The sequence below is a fragment of the Pristis pectinata genome, chromosome 7 (assembly GCF_009764475.1).
Source record: "Pristis pectinata isolate sPriPec2 chromosome 7, sPriPec2.1.pri, whole genome shotgun sequence".
NCBI lineage: Eukaryota > Metazoa > Chordata > Chondrichthyes > Rhinopristiformes > Pristidae > Pristis > Pristis pectinata.
Genome location: NC_067411.1, coordinates 71,775,538 through 71,793,600, shown reverse-complemented (window position 1 = coordinate 71,793,600; position 18,063 = coordinate 71,775,538). Strand labels below are relative to the sequence as shown.

General features: G+C 38.7%; 1 protein-coding gene across 5 annotated transcripts in view; it reads left to right on the top strand.

Moving 5' to 3' along the window:
- Positions 1–18,063, top strand: part of ercc6l2 (excision repair cross-complementation group 6-like 2) — a 97,438-nt gene that overhangs the window by 36,356 nt on the left and 43,019 nt on the right. For all 5 annotated transcript variants that reach the window (XM_052019176.1, XM_052019175.1, XM_052019171.1 and 2 more), the window contains 4 exons: positions 3,453–3,524; positions 14,387–14,532; positions 14,658–14,753; positions 16,607–16,706. In XM_052019176.1, coding sequence (XP_051875136.1) covers positions 3,453–3,524; positions 14,387–14,532; positions 14,658–14,753; positions 16,607–16,706 — 414 coding nt within the window. The remainder of the gene's footprint in view (positions 1–3,452; positions 3,525–14,386; positions 14,533–14,657; positions 14,754–16,606; positions 16,707–18,063) is intronic.

Sequence of the window (18,063 nt, the reverse complement as noted above, 5' to 3'; positions counted from 1 at the left end):
CTAGCTTTACCAAGTTTCCAGAAGTGTACTTGCATCCACTTGTTAAAAGCAGGCTGAATGTAATTCAATTAAACTAAGGTGGCTATTCCCTGCAGTTTTTGTTTTGTCCTCTGCTTCCAATTTTTCTGTACAGTTGACTTTAATACGTAATGTCAGTTCGGCAAAACAAATGATTTGATTAGCTTGAGAATAGCCAATTGAGAAAAGCTTGTATATTTTAGGCAAATGTTTAAAAATATGATTTGCTAGCATTCAAAAATTAAATAACACAAACAGAGACATAGGATATTTGGAATGTGTATTTTGCCAGCTCATAAACTAAAAAAAAGTTTGAGGTATGTGATTGCTATGATAAAAATAGGTGGACTATTGTCTTAACCATTCCTCTTTCCCATTAAAGAACACAATACCCCTCCAAAATCAGGACTGCAGGCTTACTAATTTGCTTTCAAAAGATCAATGTAGTTCTGTTGGCTTAAATGCAGTCTCCAGCAAGATAAGCAATCCAGCTAAATTTAAATTTTCTTTTCCAAAATTGGGTTTTAGTATAGTGAGAATCAAGCTATCTAGTTCAACTCCATTATGCAATGATGGATGGCACAGCTATTAAACTTAATAATTTTAAGTGTAAGTGAGTTGTTGAACTTCATATTAAATTGTAATTACAATCGTAATGCAGCAAATAATGAATGATAGAAGTTACAGGCTGCCCCCGGAACACTATACGCAAAAGGTACATTTCACTGTGTGTTTCGATGTACATGTGACTAATAAAGATATATTAGTTCTTATTTTCAGCAGGAATGAACTGCTAGGGCTGGATTGTTCTACCCTCCAGTTTTTAGGTAAATTGCAGCAGAGAAGGGATAGATCGGCACAACCAGTCTATATTGATGTTTATCACCTGCATGCGATGGTCCTGATCCAAGTGTCCATTCTATTGCCTTACTCCCCATTTCCCATCATCTGCCTGTCTAACTTAACTTTTTATTGTTGGCCAAGCCTTAGATCTTTTTGGTGGCCATACTCACAAAATAATGCTTTTAATTTCTTTTGAACCTGAACGTGTAAATCTTTCTAGTTTTCATAGCGCTTAATGTTTCATTCTGAGGTTAATTAAGTAAAAATTTGTGCTAACCTCCCAGAGGTTGTATTCCATCTGCCACTTTCTGACCTTTCCACCATCTTATCAATGTCGGGTCCTTACTCCTGTGCAGTATTTTCTTCCATAGTTAGTTTTCAAATCACATTGCTACCCCTCCCCCTAGTTTCATGTCCATTAATCTTTTCTGTAGTGTGGATTGTGATACCTTGTCAAAAGCTTTCTAACAGTCCAAATTAAATGCAGTTTCCTCATCCATCATTTTTGTCACAGTTTTAACAAAACCTCTTGGATAAAATAAAAACTTGGCTGAAACTCGCGGCAAAGTTCTAACCTGGGGGGGTGGGATCTGTTATTCAAGTGAATCCATCAGATAAACCAAGGTGAAGGTTGACAATTCCAACTCAAAAAGGTCTGTTAACTAACCCTTGGCTAGGATAAGCTTGAACTATTAAACTCAATGATCCAAAGTAATAATTTAGAAAAGGGAATTTGGTCTTTGTGTGGAATTGTACAAATCTAAAATAAAAGGAAAATGTAGCTACTGAGTAAAAGGAGAAAGATTCTCTCACAAGGCACCCAGCCCTGATTGAGCAAATCGATTAGAGAACGCCCCAGGTTTATCTGCAATCCAGGACAAATAGCTAGTTCACTGGAGGATGGTACAAAGCAATAGATTTATTTTGCCTACTTTCTCCCATGATTGCTGTTAATGAGTATGTAACGTTTCCTGTGAACCTTGCTCCAATGATGATCAGCCCTGGCAAATTATAGAGGTAAAGCATTCGCTATCAGACAATCGGGATGTTGAATGAACTGGAAACTTGAGAAAATCAATTTGTAAGTTAAAATATGAACCAGTAACCACAGTGAAATACATTAGGTTCTTCTCCAATGCCTAAGATAATTAAAGCCCTCCTTAAGTTACAGTCTACTAACTCTGTACTAATAAGCAAGGCCATTGAGTTTACCCCTCCAAAATACTTCTCAAACTAAAGTTGAGTTTGGTTTGAATGTAGATTTATAAATCTGCCTTAATTTTTCTGGAAAATTGAGTTATTTTTGTTGGAATTATAAGCAATAATTTTTTTATAAAATTGTCTTGGCAATCTCTCAAATTAAAGTAAGCAAAACTTAATCTATAGGAATGAGAGCAAATACCGAAGTGCTGTCTATCTAATTTCCTAGAGCAGCCAGACAGTAAACAAGTTTCTGATGTGATTTAGCAATAGAATCACTCATAAAGTGGCAGACTGCAGTATCTAATAAATTTAAGAATCATATTTTAATCATGGAGTATTTTTTTGTTGCAGACAAGAGGGCTGAGTGTAATAGTGATGTGTTACCCTAAAATCAAGAATTGATCAGGACTAGGTCCTGACACTCAAATGAAAACACATTTCAATTTAACTTAGAGGTATCACAAGTTTTGGTAATAATTTTATGCCGCAACAATTGAAACCGCCCAAAGTAACATTTCTGTAGGGAATTTGGCATGTAAGCATGACCTGTCATTGTATACCAGGTGTGGCACCTTCCATATCCTTTCTTCAATATTCCTCTTAATCGTTCCTGGCCTACCCATTTGTCATGAGAATTGCTGCCAGTTTTCAGCCTGCTAAGCTCCATTTTTTCCTCAGATGCTTATTACTACAGCAATTATTCTTTCGAAAAGCACTGCACAAGAACATCTGATACAAGGGATTTGGAAAAGTAGATCTTGAAATGTTTCCACTAATGGGCGAATCTTGAATGAGATTCAAGCTAGGGCATGAGAATGAGAGAGTAAGGTGTGACAGGAACAGTAAATTGAAAACTTTTGACAGTTTTGTGCAAAATCAGTCATGGAGTCACCTTCAAAACTTCAGATGTGGTGAATGTGACTACACCTCTTGAGGATGCTGATACACAAAACTTGTTTATTCTTGTCTAGCTGGTATCACAAGAAAAGTAGTAGGGCACCTCGGGGTGCTGCACCATTCAGTATGATCATGGCTGATCTGCCCACACTTCACAAGGTAACATTGTATTCCAGTTCCTCTTGCTCCACCCCTTCACCTTTTTATACTGGCTTTCACCCCTCTTTCCAGTCCAGATGAAGGGTCTCGACCCAAAATGTTGACTATCCATTTCCCTCCATAGATGCTGCCTGACCCGCTGAGTTTCTTCAGCTCTTTTTGTGTTGTTCCAGTTCCTCCCTCAGCGTGTGCTGAACCATGAATGGCAGCATTAACTTTTCCAGGCCCCTTTTTGCAATGTAGATCTATCTTTTAATTCCTTGGTGATCTTTTGTTTTCATTCCATCGCCCTAGGTTCCCCACAACATATTTAAAATGTCATCTGCTTTCAGGTTCTTCAACGGATTTTGGACCACTGTAGAAGAAACAGGGACAAAGTTCTGCTCTTCTCCTTCTCCACCAAGGTTTGTAACTATGTTCAAATATGGTTTACTTACAAACTGAATCAGAATATTTCTGAGTATACAGGATAAAAAAAACTGGTTGGATTCGGATACAAATGTCCTATTTAGGAGTTAACTTGCATTTTTGGCAGGAAGAGATTTTAAAATACTTGCTTAGTGGGATCTCCCCCTCCCACTGACTGAAAACCCTTTTCATTCCACAATTACGGGGAGAATCAACAACAGGGCTGGTGATTTATGAAAAATAAACCATGGAGTGGGTTCTAAGAGGTACATCTGGCATGGTTTATTTTTTTCACAAACTTCCAACATTTAGGACCAATGTTCTGCCAAATATGGCATAGCTACTAAAATTCTTAAAGAAAGTTTTTTGTGAGGTTAATTACTATCTTAGTGAGCCACTGAATATGAAGGTAAATGCAGCTTTGAGGAGGGATGTTGGGTGTACTGATTTTTTTTTAATGGCTGCTGCTCAAACTTTTCTATAAAATATAAAGAATTGACAAAAGCATTTGTGTTTCCCTATATATTCTACCCTTGGTGCTTGCCCTTAGAGGGCTGCTAGAGGTAACATAAAGTTGCACTATGCTTTTGGTGCACGTTAGGTTTATTTGATCAAATTTGCTTTTGTGATCAGGGGAAAGAAGCAAAATAGTCTGAATTAGTACAGAAAATGATATGATGTTAGTTCTATTTCCTTGGCAACTGTTGACGATTGAAAATATTCCATTTAACAGCAAAGAATAGTACAGTTAATAGGTACCATCAAAAGCTAATTAAATGGAAAGGAGCTGATCACTCTTCAAAGCCAAGAAGTACATAATGCTTGACCATGAGCTCCAGTCTTCAATTTCCTACTTATATGAAGGAAGTCAGGCTAAGCACTATCATAAATCAAGCATTTTTATTTTGACCTTTTGGCCACATTACTTGGAATTTAAGTCTGCTTCTGTACTGCTGTTTACACTTAGCATCAAATTTGGCATGTGGTAGCAGGAGTTCAATTCCTTTGGTTCCGCAGTTAGGTTTCCAGCCTTTGCTCCTTGGGATTCTGAAGAGCAGATTTATTCAAGTGTTTGAGCTCATCACCTGCATGGAGCAAAGTGACATGAAGCTGGGCTTTATGATGCATACAGTGGGTGAGGGCCAGATGAACAACTGTTCCTAACATTGATGGTGATAAATAGCATTGGGCCTCCAATTGCCAAGTCCTCATATTTAACAGCAAGCAGTTCTTCCATTGCACTCTATCAAGGATGATAGTAGGCAGCTCTGAAAACTCAATCATGGCTCCCCTACAACTCACTCTTGCAAAGGTTTAATACCATTAGGTAAACATTGAAATTATATGGGTGACTTTTAGGTACATCCCAATCCCATGAAGAGAAATTGAATTTGTTATTGATAGTACTAGTTGCTATTCCATTGTTCCCATTCTACTTGAAAGCTGCTCAAGAACGGCAAACAAGAATATTTTCCTTTTTGAAACTACAAGTAATTTTCTTCATCATTAGCTAAGTATAAGGTGAAAGATTTTTAATTATGGATTGGTGTGACTTTAACCTATATTTCTTTCGTGGATCATGCACCTAACTCAGGTTATACATCACAATTGTGTTGCCAAGTATTGGCATCTTCACCTTCCGTTAGATATTGATGTTGGACTACAGGTAGTTTTCGCATATGTATTGGATAGACTAACAGGCATACTCCATTTCTATGCTCCTGGACTAACCTCAGTTTGTATCCCTGGTAGTAATTATACATCTGGTATCCAGATTGAGACCCGACATGTTCCTTCTGGCTCACCATTTGGTAGCTGCATTGGTGTGATCTCGAGGAAGTCAGTCTTCCAACTGTGGTATGGCCTAAACACAGTTTGTCAGTATGTATGGTTGATGATACAATCTACGTCCTTTCATTTGTTAGTGGGATATGGCTGTTGCTGGCAAGACTAGCATTTACTGCCCATCCTCGTATCCTTGAGAAAAGGGTAACAAAAACACAAAATGCTGGAAACTCTCAGTAAGTCAGGCAACAACTGCAGACAGAGAAACACAGTTAACATTTAAGGTCAAATACCCTTCATCAGACATGAGGAAAAGAGGAAAACAAGTTAGTTTTAGTTTGCAGAGAAGGTGATGGGGGGGGGGTGGGTGAATGATAGGAGAATGGGACTATCTGTGATAGGGTGAGACCATGTCAAATGGGTTAATGTAATCAGTTAGATGATGATTACATTTTTGTTCTGTGTTATATGTTGCTAATAATAGGGCTGTGGATCATGCTGGGAGGTCAAACAGTAGTAATGGAGAGAGAAAAATTGACCCAATATCACAGGTGGGTGGATGACAGAGTAGAAAAGGCCAGTCCTGATAACTGCTGAAACTTTTGTTTTTTATTTCAGATTTCCAGCATCTGGTTCTTTTATTTTCATTCACTGAGAAAGGGTTGGTAAGCCACTTTGAACCACTGAAGTCCATGTGGTGAAAGTACTCCTGCAATACTGTCAGATAGGGAATTTCAGAGTTTCAGGCGCAGCAAGAAAGAAAGAAAGGTAATATTTCCAAGCTGGGACATGGAGGGGACCTGGTATGTGGTAACAACCCTATGCCCTTGCTGCTGCTGTTCTTCGAGGCAATAGTTGGTGCAGGTTTAGGAGGTGCTTCAGAAATACCATTGTAAGTTAATGTGACAAAGCATAATGATGGCAATGTCATTGAATGTCAAGGGGAAGTTGTTCATCAGTCTCATGTTTAGATGGTCATTTCCTAGCAGCTGGGTGACATGAATTCGTGCACATTGCTGTGCACTGATGATGGAGGGAAGGAGTGTTCATTGGATTAGTGCTGATCAAGTAGGCTACTTTGTCCTCAATGGTTTTGAACTTTTTTCAGATTCACATGCATCCAATCAGGTGGAGAATATTTCATGTACTCGCGACTGGTTCTTTTTGGGTGGAAAGGCTTTGGGGAGTCAGCAATTGAAACACTGCAAGATACCAACCTTTTGACCTGCCCTTGCAGCCATATTATTTATGCAATTAGCTTAGTTAAGATGGTGGTCGGGGAGACCCTGCAAGCTGTCTACACTGTAAAACTCGATGGTAACGTTGTTAAATGTCAAGGAGATGTATTTTGTCGCTCTGTTATTTAGATGGTCTTTTTCTAGCATTTGTGTGGCATGAATGTTATTTGCCACTTACCAGTCCAAACCTGGATGTCATCAGGTTTAGCTGCATGAGCAACAAGTAAATACCTACCTCAGCAGATCCAGCTGCCTTTGGATATCTAGTGCAGTCAGCTGGAGCAACTGGATTGGATATGTCTGCAAGGAAGCTGAGATAGATCATCCACTTGCGGTTCTGACAAAAGGTATTGAAAACACTTCAGCTTGTCTTTTTCACTGACATGCTGGTTTCCCTCCTCATTGAGATTGGGCTATTTGTAGAGATTCCTTTATCTGTTAGTTCAGTGATCTATCACCTTCACTACTGCATGTGTTGGAACTGCAGGACATTGATCTGATCTTTTGGTTGTGTGAATGCTCAGCTCCAAGGCACAGTACTTACATTCTTTAATGTAAATGTAGCATTGCCAGGTTTCCACATCATATTTTGTTGTGCCAGGTGATGCATTTGGCGTGCTCTTCTATATTTGTTGAACTTGGGATAGTCCCCTAATTTGATAGACAGTTAATGAGGGCCACAGAGTTGAACTCTATGCAGGAATTCAGTCCTGCTGCTGCCGCTGGCTCTTGAGGATGTCCGATTTTCAGCTACTAAATCTGTTCTGAATCCATCCCATGTAGTACTTGGTAATCCCAAGCAAAGTGATAGGTCCTCAGTGTGAAGAGAGGATATCATCTGAAAGGGATCTGTGCTGTGATCATTCAGCCAGTATTGTCATGAACAAATGTTTCTGAAAAGGGTTGATGGGTGAGGTCTAGTAAGATTTTCCCATGCATTGTTTCCTTCATCATCTAATACAAACCCAGTGCCACAGTAATATCCCTTGGGACCTGCTGGCCTGGTTAGTGGTGGTGGTACCAAGTTTTTCTTGGTAATGAACTTTTATTCACCCTCCTGCTACCCCAGTTGCTGCTTCCATGTTTTTCATATGGAAGAGCACAGATTCATCCAAAGGTGGGTGGTAGGTGACATCAGCAGGTGGCCTCCTTGCACATATTTGACCAGATACCATGTGGTCCAAGAACCATGTTCAGTGCCAATCACTCCTGACTGTATTGCTACCTCTTGTGGGTCTGTTTTTGGGTGAAGTCTGGGCTGTTGGCTGGAGATATGAATCTCTGCATAATACTGGTAAGGATGTTGTTTAGTTAGTCTGTAGGACAACTCCCAGTTTATGAACATCCCTAGATGTTTATGAGGATGACTGCAAGGTTAGCTGGGTTGGGTGTGCTTTTGTAATATTTGCATAAAATACGAGGGCAAGGGAATTGCAAATGAGATCTGCAAATGTCAGCAGAACTTGTAGTAGGTCTATGAAGAAAGAGAAAACAGTCCAAGCAGACCAAAGCTAATGATTTGGGAAGAGGACTTTTGAAAATCCTTTCTGGAGTCTTTTTTAATTTTTCTGTTTGCAGGACTAGGATGACTGAAATGGATGCCAGAAAAGATCAGCAGAGAAGGCTGATGTTGATGAGGAGGAGGCAGTAGGGAGGGGAATTCCAGAATGGGAATTTAGACAGAAGCCGGAACCTGGTTGAACCTGTTGCCATGAGGAGTCTGGTACAGGACTTCTAATTTGTCCCTACTTATCAGACTGATACATCAGACTGATATCTATTTATATGCTCACCATAGACCAATTAGATATAATTGGATACCAGCAGAAATTATATATCTTTTTATGTTGTTATGACCATTAATATTGTGGTTAATTATTTGATCCTTCTAAAATAATTGTTACATTTGTGGCTTAAATTGAGATGATTCACTCTTAATTTGATGTAACCATATATTTGTATTTTTAATATATTGCTCTGAGTTTCCTGATTTGGAAATTGTGTGTTCTGCATAAGCCTTAGATTTGTGGTTTATAGAGAACTTTAGATAATGTTATATAAGTACTGTTATTAACTTTAGTATGAAGAAAGGTTATTTGACTTTTAATTGAAGATGGTTTAATATTACTTCTATTTTAATCAATCTCCTTAAAGTAAATACTCAATACTGCTTAAATCAGAATGTCTAGACTGCAGTGTTTTACCCTAAATTTAATGAGCTGTAATATTTTTCTTATGGAACTGGTGGGTCTTCCATTTAATTCATAATGCCAGAATTGAGTATCTGTTGATATATTTTGTATATAAAAAGTTGTAAACATGTTTCAAGTTAAATTATTTCTATTCTTGGTAATTATGTCACTGCTGTGTTGAATGCCCTTCATTTAGCTCACAGCTGATTTGGTTTTGGGGGAGTACTGAAAGGTTTTTCTTTACTTAACAAAAAGCTGACAGTCTTTATGGTCATATCTCAAGTCCTGTCTCGGCCCCACTGAACAACAAAGAAGATGGCCAACGTTTTAGACCATACTTTGAAGAAGCAGGATTGGGTTTCAAGGCTAAAACAGAAATGCAAATGAAAATACTGTTTTTAGGGTTTGGGAAGGCTAGCCATGAATCCTGAAAGTTGAAGAACATGATTGGATGTCTGTTGTAAAGAGATTATGGACCATGCTTATTCAATTGGAGCTTCTGAATTCCTCACTCCTTTGTGATTCCAGTGCCTCCTATGAGATAAACCAATTAGGTCTGCAGTTGTTTCCATATTGTAGACCAGTTACATGCAGAGTTTCACCTCATGCAAAGATAATTCTTAAAAATAGAAATATCCCAGAGAAGCCATTAATTAGGTGTAAAAACAGAAAATGCTGGAGACATTCAGCAGGCCAGGCAACATCTGTGAAAAGAAAAACAGAATTGAGAATATAAGAAGACAAGTTAGTTTTAAGTTGCCGAGAGGCTGGGGAGAAATGGATTGGAGAAAGGGGTAGGATGAAGCAGAGGATGCCGGTGATTTTATTGTTTGCAGAGCTATCTGATGGAAATTACATGTACTATATAACCTTAGATTTGTGCCTGATAGAGAACTTTAGATAATATTATTTAAGTATTGTTAATAACGTAATTAAATGAGGGCAATGGGGGGGGGGGGGGGAGAGAGAGAGAACAAAGAAAGGAACATGTAAATGTTGTGGAAATACAAGTCAGAGCTATTGCTGAGCTGTGAAACCAAAAGGAGAATAATGGAAGTAGTTGGCATAATGAAATACAAATTCTGGAAGTCTGAAATAAAAATAAAAAAATGCTGAAAACTCTCGGCAGATCAGGCATCATGTGTGGAAAGAGAAACAGTATTATTATTTCTAATTGGAGACCCTTCATAAAATAATGCTCTGTTTCCAGCATTTTTTTATTTTTGAAATAAAAGCAGAAAAAGCTGGAAACAGCATTTTCTGGTTTTATTTCAAACATCTTTAAGAACATGATAGTTTCTACCCAAGATTGTCTGAATTTCATAGCTAAATTGTTACGTGACCTGCAATTACTTCGCACTTGGAGAAAATTGGTGGGGAATGGGAATGCTCTGTGAGTTGGCAAAATCTCGATGGGCCGAAATGGCTTCCTTCCATGTCTCAAGGAAATGTGACATTTAGTTGAAATCAACTGAAAAATGTGGCACTCTTTAATATTTGGCAAAACAGTGTCAGGATTTGAGTCAACTATATCCTTTGGGAGGATCAGTGAAATGACTTCAACAGCTGGCAGTACAAAGTCTCTGTCTTAAACTCAAAATAATAGGATTGTGGATGTTCTATTTCAAATGTTGCTTTAGAGGAAGTTCAGAGTTTCTTCAAATATTATGTTAGTTTTATTGAGCTATTTGAAGTTGGATTTAATAGTGAATAATTGCCATTGTGGATACAGCTTCAGTAGCAATACAGTGAATAGTTAACAAAAGTTCTTACTTGGAATGTATAGACTTGATATTTATTCTGAAATTAATTTGTTCCATTGCATCAATGGTAAAAACACCCTGTTGTTATTATAATTACCTATCTCAGATCTTCCATTTTGATCATTCCTTCTCTCCTCCCTTTTCTGCACCTTAAAACTTGCTTTATCTCTAACTCTCGATTATTTCCAGTTCTGATGAAGCTTTATTTATCTGAAAAATAGTAATCTTTCTTACTGCAAAGCCGCTGCCTGACCTGTTGAGTATTCCTAGCATACTCTGTTCTTACTCCACTTATTGCAAATTTGTCCATGAATTCTTGAAATCCATAAATTGTAAATGAAATATATTTTATCAAATTTGTTTTTCCTTCTAGTATTATTAGAATATATTTTTGCAAGAAACTATTTTCAATGACAACAGATTATTTAAAAATTGCTCAGTAAAGGGTAAGATGATTGCTCGCAGGACTTGTGTTTGCGAGGGAGAGCATGTGGGAGTGGGATCTTTCTTACTTAATTGAAAATTATCCAGAATAACTGGCTGTTTGCTTTTTTAAAAAATATGTTTATTTTAACCATGTGGCCATCCAATCATCTGTTTGTTATTTTTAAGTAAAAATGATTCAAGCTGTTAGACTTCCCAAAAGCAATGCTATTTTTTTAAAGAAATATGCTTCCTGGATATTTATTTTACCAATTTCAAACATTACGTTGAGAGTCAGGCTTCCACTATCTATATTTTTATGGTATTTCATACCTACCAAAGAAACAATCTTTCAGTCTGCCGGATCAAATCCTGCCCTATTTATGAGTTTTAAATGATCTGATTACTTCAACCCACAGCTTAGAAATAGGTCTTGCTTCTCATCCATTTACCATAGCAATCATCTCATTCCACCCTGTCTTTTGTTTTTTTTAATTCTATTTACTCCTGTGTATTCATCAAGCTGTCTCTTAATACATCAGAGCTCTTTGCTGCTTCCATTCCATGTAACAGTTTTTTGTATTTTCACTGCACTCTGTAAGAGGATTTTCTCTTAAATTCTCTATTTGATTTGTTTGTGGTTAATTTCTATTGATTTCACAAGGATGTTGCCGGGACTAGAGGGTTTGATTTATAAGGAGACATTGGATAGGCTGGGACTGTTTTTCCTGGAGCACAGGAGGATGAGGGGTGATGTTATAGAGGTTTGTAAAATCATGAGGGGCTTAGATAAGGTGAATGGTCATAGTCTTTTTCCCAGGGTAGGAGAGTCTAAAACTAGAGGGCATAGGTTTAAGGGGAAAGATTTAAAAGGGACCTGAGTGGCAACTTTTTCACAGAGGATGGAGCAAGCTGCGAGAGGAAGTGGTAGACGTGGGTACAGATATAACGTTTGAATGATATTCAGACAGCTACATGGATAGGAAAGATTTAGAGGGATGTGGACCAAACGCAGGCAAATGGGACTAGCTCAGGAGGCATCTTGGTCAACTTGCGCCGAAGGGTTTTTTCCATGCTGTATAACTCTATGACTCTATTTTGCTCCCTTATTCTGGATTCATTACAAGTTGAAGCAGATTTCCCACTTCACCTTAAAAAACCCCTTCCCATTCATTAATTTCTAGCCTTTGTATCTCCAGTTACAACTTTATAAGCCTCCATTCAAATTAGCCTTGCAAATTATCCTGATTTGAAAGGAAAGAAACTCTCCATTGACTGTTTTCCAGATCAGTCCATGCACCAATATGACTCTTTCTTCGGCAATACCTCAGGACCGAGGGGACTGCAGATTTTTCTGCAGATGGGGCAAGAGATGCCCCATGGGTTGGGCTTGTGAGTAGTTTGTGAGGTGGTGCGTTCCTTCCACTGTTTATGTGGAACTTCTGTATGGTCCTGATGCATGGGCTCAAAGTTCTCAATAACATCCTAAATGCTCCTTTTCCACTTAAAGCAGTCAGGGGCCAGAGATTCCCAGGAATCAGTGGGGATGTTGCACTTCTTGAATGAAGCTTTGAGTGCACCCTTGAATATTTTTGTCTGTCCACCTGGCGATCTCCTCTCATAGAGTTTGGAATAGATTGTCTGTTTTGGTACCCTGATGTAGGGCATGAGAGTGATATGACCTGCCCAATGTAGCCAACTGACAGTAAACTAGGGCCTCAGTGCTAGAAGTATTGGCTTGGAAGAGGACGACATTTGTTCACTTAATCTTTCCAGTGAATTTGGAGGATTTTGCACAGATAGTGTTAATGGTATTTTTCCAGTGTCTTGAGATGCTTGCTCTAGGTGGTCCAGGTCTCAGAAAGATATGGATTAAGTAAAAATCCAGGTTTTAATATGTAATTTGCTTGATTGTAGACAACTTCAGAGCTGGTATTATATTCATTGAAGAATTTCTGTCTGTAGTATTTCTTGTTTTGGAGTTTTACCTGACTTTTATCCCCCAAGGAAAAGATCCACCCATTTTGGCTCTTGCTAATGCTGATATCATAGAGTCATAGAGTTCTACAGCAAGGAAACAGGCTCTTTGTCCCGACTTGCCCATGCCAACCGAGATGCTTATCTACGCGAAATGCATTTCCCTGCATTTGGTCCATATTCTGCTGTTCTCTTCCTATCTATGTAACTCTCCAAATGCTTCTTAAACACTATGATTGTACTTACTTCAACTATCTCCTCTGCCGGCTTATTCCATAAACCTCCCACCCTCTGTGGAAAAACTTGCCCCTTGGATCTCCTTTAAATGTTTCCCCTGTCACCTTAAATATTTGAGCTCTAGTTTTAGACTCTCCTTCCCTGTGAAAAAGACTGTGACTATCTACCCTATCATATCTACCCTCCCCTTATAAACCTCTATAAGATCCCCCCTTGGCCTCCTGCACTCCAGTGGGAACATTCCCAGTCTATCCAATCTCTCCTTTAACTAAAGCTCTCCATTCCAGGAATCTCTTCTGCACTCCTTCTAGTGCTTCCACATCATTTCTACAGTGTGGTGACCAGAACTACATACAACATACCCTATCCACTTGTGTCGCCATTTTGGGGGAGCTATGAACTTGCACCCCAAGGTCCCTCTGTACATCACTGCTTCTAAGGTTCCTGTTGTTTACTCCATACATCCTGCCAGTGTTAGATGACCCAAAATACATTATCACACACCTGTCTGGATTAAATTCCATCTGTCACCACAACACTCAACAATCCAGCTGATCTATGTCCCTCTGTATACTTAGGCAACCATCCTTGCTTTCTACAGCTCCACTAATCTTCATGTCATCAGCAAAATTACTTATCAGGCCACAGACATTCTCATCTAAATCATTGAGGGATATGTATATGACAAACAATAAAGGTCCCAGCACTGATCTCTGTAGTACACTACTGGTTGCAGACTTCCCGTCAGGCCATATCATGTGGTTTGCAGTCTTTAAAAAAAATTAACAATACTTTCAATTCTTCCACACTTTGTAAATTTATCCCTTTTTACTTCTGGTGTTTAGAAAAATAGTCCCTTCAAAGAGAAAGTATGAACATTAAATGATAGATTGTGCAAAGACTGATCACAGACACTGGATTGAATGGCATCTTCCTGTGATGTAATGATTTTCTTTGATTCTGCAGTTCCAGATCTAGATCAGTTATTTGTCTTACACAAATGCAGCATTTTCAAAAGTGTATTACACATTCTGACTAATATTTTCATGCATAATGTAAACAGATAAATGACTTTTTAAAAAAAAAATTTATTTCTTTATTTGTCATTGTACTGTTGCAACAACACAATGAGATTACAATATTATTTCCATATTTCTTAAGACCTATCTAAACAGCAAGTGAACAAAGTTCAGAAGTGATGGAGCTTGCTTTATGCTTGTATATGTGTTTGTACACCATTCAGCTTTTGGATGTGCTGGAGAGCTACTGTATGGCTACTGGGTTGGATTATCGGCGACTTGATGGGAAAACCAAGACAGAGGAGAGGGTCAAGATAGTGAAGGAATTCAACAGCTTGCAAGATATCAACATTTGCTTAGTGTCCACAATGTAAGATGTGTTAAATTTGCAATTGTGCACTCATTGGTTAATTATCAAAGATGTATTCATAAGTGATTAGTACTTCTTAAATTTTGGTGCTGTTTGGTTGTTATGTTTTTTTTTGTTACTTGCAGGGCTGGTGGCCTAGGACTAAATTTTGTTGGTGCAAATGTTGTTGTGATGTTTGACCCAACATGGAATCCAGCTAATGATCTTCAAGCTATTGACAGGTATCTTTTTGGCATCTCCTATATTTTCCTTTGGCCATGAGTTTCCCAAGCTTTCCAAAGCTTAAGTTCTATCCCCATGGACAAAAATGTAACTGTCACTGTCACAACAAAGGCAACTCTTCAAAAATTTCTCCTCTTCTGCGAATGAGCTTCCCCCCACCCCACCACCAACCCCTGCCTGAACCATCATCACCCCCAACTTACTTCCCTTTGTCAGAATTGGGAAAGAGACTATTTTAAGTTTAAGCAACAAGTGAATTTTAAGTTGCAGAGAAAGCAGGGGGAAGGATGGACAGGGAAAAGGAATATCAGTGATAGAGTGAGAACAAGCCAAATAGATTAATGGGGGCAGTTAGATGGTAATTATGGTTTTTTGTCTGTGTTATTTGTTGCTAAGAGCAGGGCTGTGGGACATGCCCAGCAGGTTGTACTAATGGAGAGAGGAAAAACCTGAGTGAATATCATAAATGAATGATTTAGAGTCAAATGAACAGTTCCATTACAAATGGAGAGAGCAAATCACCTAAAGCTGGCGACTGATATTGAAATGTTATTAAGGACTAGAAAGTGAAAGAGTCTAGACCGCTAATTGGTGAGCTGCTGCTATATTCTTGCAAATAAACCCAAGGCCATTCATCATCTACAAAATGGGAACCGGTTTAGTCAGAAAAATTCATTCAATGGATTAACTTCCTCTCTTGAATGCTGATCAACCTGCTGTGCATTTACTGCATTTTCTGTACTTGGTTATGATGGAGTCATAGAGTCGTACAACACAGAAGTAGGACCTATGGCCTACCATGTCCATGCTGTCCATGTACTTATCTATACTAGTCCCATTTATTTGCATTTAGTCCATAGTGTCTATGCCTTGGCAATTCGTGCTTGTCTAGATGCTTCTCAGATGCTGTGAGAGTACCTGCCTCCACCACCACCTCAAGCAGAGCATTCTGGATTCCAACCACTCTCTGTGTGAACAACTCTTGTTTTTTTTTTCTAGCTTCTGTTCCCTTTTCCCCCATTGTAGGTTATTTCCTCAGGGCTCTGTTTCAGTTTGTCTCTAATACTGATCAATTGGATGTTTAAAGTCCAATTGATTCAAATAAAAAAAGACGTGGAACTCAATTAGAGTAATATATAGGTCCTTCACATGATATGAATGTTCGACTTATGGACACCCTGTACATACAAATGAGTGTTTGAGCGACCGGCAGGATGGATAGGGATGGATTTGCCAGTTGCTTCAGGCATACTCTGCCGAGTGGGAATGGGGCATCTCTGCATCCCTTCTCTCCCCACCCTCCCCTACCCCAAGCCACAAAAATTGGGGGCTGGGTTGAGCCAAGCAGAGCTGGAAGCTCTGAGCAGACTCGCTCACTCACGCACTGAGTCAGTGAGGATGGGGGCAGCCACTCTGCCCATGCCTGCACATTCTCCCATCATAGCTGTTTCTATCATCCTCTCCCACACACCGTTTTGGTTCGTTTGAACTTGCAAACAGTTCAGATTACAAGTAGTTCTCAGAATCTGAGGACTGCCTGTATTATAAAGGGGACGTTCCTGAAAATCACTTTGTCTACAAAATGTTATTGGAGAAGACGGTTGTATCATATGTAATTATATATAATTCGTAACATAGGGATATGTTGTGACACAGAAAAAGGGAAAAGAGGCTCCATAATGAACTTTGGAGGGTCCAAGAAGACTTTACTATGATAATTTTTTGACTTATGGGCTTCTTAATTTGAGGTATTACTGTGCTGCCATGTTAACCTGTATCTGTGTACTCCTGACTAATTACCAATGAATTCTGTGCTTATTTTGACAAAAATGGTTCCCCCATCTCATTGCAGAGCTTATCGCATTGGTCAGTGCAGAGATGTTAAAGTCTTTCGATTAATTTCATTGGGCACGGTTGAGGAAATCATGTACCTGCGCCAACTTTATAAACAGGTGAGCAAATAATGGTGCTCAGTATTTCTCAATTTTGCTTCTATTTGTAATAACAATTCATTCTTGTTGGTAATTTTCTAAGTAATTATTATTGTTTTATATTGTATATTAAATGGGTAGAGTTATCATCCTGATCCTATAAGGATATAAATGTATCAAAATGGATCTTGATGATGTAAAAGTGAATCGTCTATGATTAGTAGAGGTTTGCCAATAATTTGGAACTTTTCACACATTTTTGCACAATCTACAGTGATCATTTTTCCTTTCAACAGCTATGGGTTCTACGTTATCCAAAACCAAACTTGTTACAAGGATTTAATATGCTAGATTTCTTATGGTGTTTTAATGTCTTTGCTTCTATTAACTTTTGAAAGGACAATGAAACACCCATGGGATGATGCACATTACAGCACAGCTGATGTCAACACTGTACTCTTTAGAAAACAGCATGTCTCTATTTGCTTTGAAGATTCCATAACCCATTGTGAATGCATTGATCATGGCAGGAGAGAGTTGGGGCATATCTGATCCCACAGGTTAAGTGATTTGGGATAGATCCTGTGAAAAATGTAAAGGAACCAAGGCCCCTTCTTTTGTTGCCTGGTAATTCCAGCTAGGAATGGATAAACGTGTGTGAATACAGAAGTGCGCAGAGAGCTGAATCTGAGCATCATCCCGCTTGCTGACTGTCATCACTTGCATTGCCAATAAAGAAAAGCTACTAGGGCAAGCTGACTGTTAGTGCTGCTAGACTGCATCCGGACTGGAGTCTGGGTATTCAGGAAGAAAGTCGGAAAGATTTTGGTAGAGGTGGTATGAAGAAAAGCAAAATCTGTTTGAGTGTTTGCAATGTACGAAAATGTTGATGTTGTGAGTAGCTCCTATGTCTGATCCATCAAATTCCATCTTGTGTTGAAACTGCATTTCTGTTACATTGCCAGATGTCTCTGCAAGGAACCAACATAAGCAGAAAGTGTAAATAATTAGATTCAAAACATGCTGAGATTTTTTGATTCTGAATTAATGAAGGCATTTGTGTCTAGGAATTTGGTTGCATAAGACATTTTTTTCTAGCAAAGTGCGATTAAAAATCGATTTGTGAAACACAATAATAACTACTTCCAGCTCATATTGTATCACTTCAGAAATTTGTCGGGCACTTCTGGGTGAGAATCATCCTTGCACCCTAATGCGACTTCCTTATTAGTCAGGCATGGAGCAGTTATGTTTCCTGTGAAACATTGCTTGTGACCATATCGGGAGGAGACAGTGATAAACATGCTCTAGCAACATAATCCTGAATTGGGTACACTGTAAGGCAATGTCCCCTGCTTAATATTCATCCTTTGTTTCC